General features: G+C 31.2%; 1 protein-coding gene across 1 annotated transcript; it reads right to left on the reverse strand.

The window, feature by feature from the left end:
- Positions 1-5,882: 5,882 nt before the first annotated feature.
- LOC105115160 (expansin-A4-like) lies at positions 5,883-7,183 on the reverse strand. The gene is made up of 3 exons (XM_011011969.1): positions 6,952-7,183; positions 6,303-6,621; positions 5,883-6,192 (listed from the first exon to the last, which is right to left on the reverse strand). The coding sequence occupies exons 1-3, from the start codon at positions 7,181-7,183 to the stop codon at positions 5,883-5,885; spliced, it is 861 nt and encodes a 286-aa protein (XP_011010271.1).
- Between the last annotated feature and the right edge of the window lie 348 nt (positions 7,184-7,531).

The following is a 7,531-nucleotide window of genomic DNA, read 5'->3' on the forward strand; positions in this document are numbered from 1 at the left end:
TATTTTATTCACTCTTAATATTTTGCTTGTTAAATGGTTAATCTAGATTTATGTTGTATAACCTTTAGTACAACAAATACTCGGCAACAAATATCTCTACAGCTCACGCTCTACACGAAACATCGACTGAAGGTCAAATCTACCAATTACTGCCAATTTACTCTGTTTTACATCTTTCATCTAAAATTACATTCAAAACATAAAACAAAGAATATCAAGATATTTTATATATAAAACATAAGCAAAGCACTAGTTAAATGTGGGTGAAACTATAAAATAATATGGTTGCATCAAGACCCAAAATATTTAGATTCAAAGACTATCGGGTTCTACAACTATGCTTTTTATCCTAGATGATCCCTTATATTAAAAATATTATAGGCATGATAAACCATCATGCCTTTTCATTTAGAACAATTACATGATCCATTCATGTCCAAGGTAATGATCTCCCTATATCCATGGATATTCAAAATTTCTCCTAAGGAGTCCATAATATGTCCTTTCTCATTAGTGATGTGTATAGAATATTTCTCCCTCATTAATGAAATGTACAGGATTTCGGCATATCATTAATGCCATAAAAATAAAAGGACTTTCTATTATTTCTCTCCCTTGGAAACGATAAAGTTCAGATGATATGAATACCCCATAAACCATTTACGTAAGAGGTTAAGAACTTTCATCACTTAAAAAAAACTTACATATGTTTCTGAGCATTAACCATCTTAAAACTTAAGAACAAACAGCTTTGTTCCTTAAATTTAAGGTTCTTTTAAATCATTACTTGCTTTTCTCATAAAGATACTCGCTTTATTATAAAAGGGTCTTTAAGTCCCCTCGATTGAGACTATTTTTGTAGGTACTTAAGCTTTTACCATTAGTTTGGTGTTCCCTGAACTAACGAGAAAGCTAATTATTTGGATATGAAAGTGCCAAGTATTTGTTGTGCCAAGGGTTATGACAACATAAATCTAGATTAACCATTTAACAAGCAAAGTATTAAGAGTGAATAAAATAACAAATACAAAACATGTTAGTATCAAACATTAAAGTCCATGTTCAGTTTATATTATACTTATTCTTACACCAATAGTATACCTTTTTCACCTTGACATGATAAACTTAGCTAAACATAATGAAGAAGGGAAATATAAATAAACAAGATAAAAACATAAATAAGATATAAGTAAAGAAAAGAAAATGAAAAGCATAAACAAAAGATTAATATAAGCAAAACTTAAGCATTACAACAAGAAAGAGAGCAAAAACATGATCTTGAACTTAAAAACAAAATGCCTAAATGCATGCAAATGCCTCCTTTTATAGGCCAAAATTTGGAATTATTGATTTGTTGACTAATTGTTGAGTAGGTGGTCACATCTTGACTTTGTGATAATCTTTATCTTCTTGACTTTGTGGCAATCCTTATATTCGAATAATGCTAATACTTATAAATATTGTCAAATATTCATGATTATAACTTATGTTAGCAAGAAATCAAGTTCCTTTCATAGCACAAGTGTCGGTTACACCATATAGTTAAGCTACAAAAATGTCAAGTATTTGTTGTACCAAGTGCAAAATGATGATATAAAACCTTGATAAAAATGCTAATACTTGTAAATATTGTCAAATATTTATGATTATAACTTCTTTGTTATTGCTATAATTTGGATTTCAAAATGGCCTTCTTAAATCTTGGATTCTCATGAAAGTTGTAAGCCTATGTCTTACCTTTTCATCCATATAAAATAGACCAAAATTCGAGATCTACAGCTCCAGATATGACCTAATTACCGAACAGTGTTCTGGCTTGGACTACACCAGCATCTCTTTTCTAAGTTTGGTCATTTCTTTATCCTTTCAATTTCAGTACTTAAACTTATCAATCAATCCTTTCATTTATGTGATAGGTTTGCATTTAAGATGAATATTTACCACAAATGAAAGGTATCTTATATTATGAGATATGTTATTATAAATCATGCATTAGTTAAGGAGTTATTAATACTTCAAATGCAAAATGATGATATAAAACCTTGATAAAAATACACTTTTAAGTATTAATTATCCTGACATTAATCTTATAATCTAAAAGTCCTCTTGAACTTTTTCTTTTTCTTCTTCTTCTTATTACTACTACTACCACTACTACTACTACTACTATTGTTGTTGTTGTTATTATTGTTGTTGTTGTTGTTGTTGTTATTTATAATTTATACAATTAATCTCCTTGTGGTTTGACCTTGATCTTGCCGGGTTATTTATTACTTTGACACTCCTACACTTGGAAGAAGACATCAATCTTTTGGTCGTGTCACTAAGCTTTACCCTTTCTTTATTTTCTAAATTTTAGCGATTGAACTCATCAATCAATCCTTTGATTTATGTGATAGGCCTACATTTAAGATGAACATTTACTATAAATTAATGATATCTTATAGTATCAGACTTGTTATTATAAAACATGCTTTTGTTAAGGAGTTATTGATACTTCAAGTGCAAAATACTGATATAAAATCTTGATAAAAATACATCTTTAAGTACTAATAAACAATTTTTATATTTACCGATAGAATTTTCTATCGGTATTTGCACTATCATTCCATTGGTAGTTAATTTACCAATGAAATCACCGATGAAAATGCTCTATTGGTAAATCTATTGTTAGTAATTTTTTATCTATTGGTAATAAAAAAAATATTATTATTTATGGATTGACTTACAGAAAAAGCGAGCAAAAAAAATTATCCACTTCATTTCGTTGGTATTTCCCTCGATAAAATATTGTCTGTAATTCCATCAGTAATTATTTAAAAATATTTTAAAAAATATTTTTTACAAAACTATAAAATAATTAAATTAGTATAAATCAACACTCTATAATACTCAAAATACTTGGAAAACAAATAAGAAAAAAATCAACTCAAACAAATTTGCATAAAATAAATTCAATTAAAAAAATTCATATGGAAAAAATTCAAAAATCCTGTAAATAAATCAACTAAAAATTGATCTCATAAAAAAAAAATCCTGTAACAACATTCATACAGTTATTAAAAACAAAAACAATTAAAAATAAAGTAAAAAATAAATATATATAAAAAAAACAAGAAAAAAGAAATCTTATGTTAATGTAGTTGCAGTTTAAGCTAAAAGGAGGAAATTTTTTTTTCTTAAAGTATACTAATTAAAAAGAAACTAAGAAGAAAGGAGAAGAAGACATATCTGGGCATGGAGGAGAAAAGAAGGAGTTTAGGAGAGAAGAGAAGAAAAAAAAATGGATATTGATGTTTTTTATATATAGGGAAAAAGAAGAAGAAGAAGAAAACAGATGGGTCTGTTGTGAAATTAGGGATTCTAGGATTTTTATTGGGGCGTTTTACCTATGGTTTAACTGATGGATAATTAGATATTAATATTTTTAATCATTCTATTGGTGATTAAGTCTATAATATTTAATTTAATAAAAAAATTTCAGAAACCGCCAAATATTACCGATGACTTTTCAATCCGTCGATAATTCCGTCTGTAATATTTAATTTTAATTTTAATTTTTAATTTAATCTAAATTTTTTAGAAAACCACCAAATAACAGCAACGACTTTTCAATCCGTCAATGATTTTGTCTATAAACAATAATTAACAGAGTAATTGGAAAGTGAATAGTTCAAGAGCTCTTTGAAAAATACCAATGGAAATTGCAGTATATGATTGGTAAAATCATCCCAACATTTTTTTTTTTGCTTTGTTTTATTTATTTTATTTCCCACTATAATTCCCTTAGTATATACCAAGAAAATATTGCCATTGATAAATTTCTAATAGAAATATTCCTTTGGTATTTCCATTTGTATTTATCAATTTTCCGGTAGTGGTTGTTGCTTCTTTTTTAGGAAAATAGTTATTAAAGTATTTAAATATAAACTATCTAGTTAAGAGAGGACTATTTTGTAAAATAGAGATTAGAGTTTCTTAGGATATAAAAAGAATGAGATAAGAGAAAAGGGCAGCCTGCCAAGAAGAGAAAAATGCCCCCTTCCTCTAAAAAATTCAAAATCATGCATTCCTTCTTCTTTTTGATTAATTATTCAACAAATATGCAAGACTAAACTTTTTTTCTTAGTTGCAAGGATACGAAAACCTTCGGATTTCAAGAATTGTGAAATTTATTTTACTTTTTATATTCAATATATATGATGAATATGTTTATTTTTCTATGCTTATTTTTTCTATGATTATTTAATATTAAAATTAGAGTTATGGTATATGAACTTGTGAAACAACTAAGTTTAATAATTGTAGCGGATCTACACTATTAATCTTAGGAAGAACATTCAATCAAATCAAACATAAACTGTGGACAGTTATGTTTTCTTAGTCAATCAACTTATTTAGTTCTTAAGGCTACCATTGAATTAAATTACTAGTTCAAAAATTGTGGTTTTTTGATGGTTAGGGTTATTTATACGGCTTATCCATTAACTAATCAATGTTAAAAAGAGATAAATATTCAGAATATAAATTGATGTTTTGTTTTCATGACCAGTTATGATTTCTGCAGGTGGATGTTTACTTGTGATCAAGGTTTGTTCTCTTGATAATTTTCTGATTTTCTTTTATTTCACTTAATAGTTTTCTTTTTTTTTTTTTAGCCTAGATAACGTTCGAACCCCTCTCAAATTGCATATCATTTAGCATAAAAATCTAATTTGAACCTTCCTTGTGGGATCGATCCCTTGCTTTATACTATCTTGTGTGTTGTATTTTAAGTTAGGGTAATTAATTTATGCGACCGTAACATTGCAATAGGTCTGACATGTTTTTCTAAACCTATATTTACTTAAGGTTTGGTTGATTTCCAAACTCAAGTATTTTGGATTAGACATGTTTGCTAGACCTCATGTTGCTTTGAGTTTGACTGATTGTCAAACTCAAGTGTCATGGGTCTAGTGCATTCACCAAACCCATATAGCTTTGGGTTTGGTTGATTGTCAAACCCAAATATTTTGGGTTTAATATAGTCGTCAAATCTCATACTACTTTAAGTTTGGACTCAAATATTTTGGGTTTGGCATATTCATTAGGTCCATATTATTTTGGATTTGGTTGATTGTCAAATCAAAAATTTTGGGTGTGGAATATTTACCAAACTCATATTACCTTGGATTTATCATGTTTTTCAAGCCCATATCATCTTGGATTTCACTATCAATTAAATTCAAATATTTTAAATTGAGTATATTTATCAAACCTGTTTCATTTTAAAACCTTAAATTAAAAAATTAGGTTAAAATTGTTGACTCATCAATCTTTAATTCTGAAACGTATATTCATTTAGACCCATGTTGTGGATTGAGATGGTGTCAGAAATGTGGTGAGCATGCTATTTCGTTTTTTCTTTCATCAATCGCTCAGTTAATAATTCTGCTTCACTTTGGATGTCTCCCATCACGTATCTGCACTGAAAAGGAGAGGTTTACACATGACAGCATTGTATCAAGTCTAGCTTATGTTTGATTAAGAATCCAGAGGATGATGTAGTGATGATATTGGGAAACATAAAGATTATTGTAATAAATGGAGAACTTGAAGAACATAAAGAGAAGGGATAGGGAAACTTTGTGGATAACAAAGCTAATAAAAAAAATTTCATATTGTCTTGTAAACACAATTGATGCCAGTTGGATCGTTATTCTCTTCTGCAGTCAGTATCACTACAATGGCCGTTAATATAAATAAATCTACCCTAGATGCTGAAGCTGAATTCTATTGATTCTGTTATTATAAAGCCAGATGTGTGTGTCCATGGCCTGCAAACTTTACTGATTTAGCAACCAGGACACAAATATCTTCCCTACCGAAATATTTTTTGCACGCTATTTGAAGTTCTTGCCCTCGTATGTCAGGCCAAATTGCCAGTTTTTAGGGGTAACATGCCATGAAGTCGAGTATCTCTCATCGCTTGCTCTAACACGGAAGGATAGCGACTCTCCAAGCAAAATAGCACTAGTTTTCCAAGTTGACCCCCAATGTCGTTCCATTTGCGTCCACTTGAGCTTGTCATCACCCTTCACTTGAACACGAACAACATCTCCAGCTCCCCCTACATTCCACACAATGACCTGATAGAACCAACGATTGCCCAATATAGTGAATCTAATACCTCCTTGCTTTTTGCATGGAAGCCTGCAGAGAAAATGAACCCTTTTAATTAAGAAACTCAACCCAAGCATCCTAGTTGGCCAGCTAAATGTTATAATTTTGCTAAATGGGAAAAGATTGAAAAGTCATGTGACCTGCGATATTGGATTGGAATAATGCCGGCCTTGTACCCAGCAAGCCGACTAAATACAGGCTTGGCAATATCGAAATGCTCACGTGGCACATTGCACCAGCCTCCATTGTCATTTGGGAGAGATGGATTTGGTGGGCAATGATCAGTTGCCGTGACAAAGAGAGATGGCTGCCCTAGCCTGCACCATTGAGGGCTATCAGCGCACTTGATTTCGAAACAAGCACCACAAGCCTGTCCATTTCTGAACAAAACACTGCTCAGTGCAACTGTATTCATGCCATAGCCTTCGCCTGCAACATCTTTGTAATTGCATGCTCCCCCTGAACAAAAATGTTTTTTTATAAGTTAGTCCAGGAACAATGAAAATAATCTAGTTGTAGTTACAATTAATGTCGTCAGAAGCTTGAGGACATGATTTTTTTTTTTCCTACAATCCAATTTTTTATGAAAATATAGAAAAATGCTCTCATACTGCTCTTGGCAGGCAGCCTCACAGTATTGAATGAAATTTTAGCTAAAGAAAAGTCCATTTCTTTTCTTTTTTTCATATTGGAAGTTGGATTTGGTCGTTTTGTAAGGTGAGCAAGATCATCGATCACTTGTAAAGTCGGGTAAAAATATAGGAAAAAGGGAAAAGAAGGCATCAATACCAAATGTTCCTGAGCCGCCTTCATAGAAAGTTGCATGAGCTTTCTTCCATGGGCCTGGCCGGAACTTTGGTTTATGGCGTTTGGGAAGTTCAATGTGGTTGGCTTGTCGTCCAATTGCATGGTGAATGGCTTGCTTCCCTAAGAGGGAAGGTTTAGATTTTGCCTGGCAATCAGGCAATGCAATGGCTAAAAGCAGCAACGTTGCTAAGATAGATTTCAATGGCGATGCCATTATATATGCTGGCGAAAACAAAGTACTAAAAAACAAGTTGGTACAACCTTTGACATATAATTTCTATCTCTCGATATGTTAAAAATGTTATGCTAGATCCCTTATGGGGCAACAAGGTATATAAAGAGCAAGATTTTGCAAGTTTGTTGTGCCTAAATATATGGGTTAATTAGGAAATATTAGAGAGTATCTAAGTGAATGATGAGGCCGCTAGGAGAGCCACGACATTGGCTCTTTGCCTTCCGGGTTTTAGAAGCATGAAATGTTTTTGTAACATTCCTGCTTTCATGCTTGGCCATTGTTGGGCGCTCTCTCTCTCAGCCTGATTCAGCCCACGTTTAGAGAGCA

This window comes from Populus euphratica, unplaced genomic scaffold (genome assembly GCF_000495115.2).
Source record: "Populus euphratica unplaced genomic scaffold, PopEup_1.0 scaffold646.1, whole genome shotgun sequence".
Lineage (NCBI taxonomy): Eukaryota > Viridiplantae > Streptophyta > Magnoliopsida > Malpighiales > Salicaceae > Populus > Populus euphratica.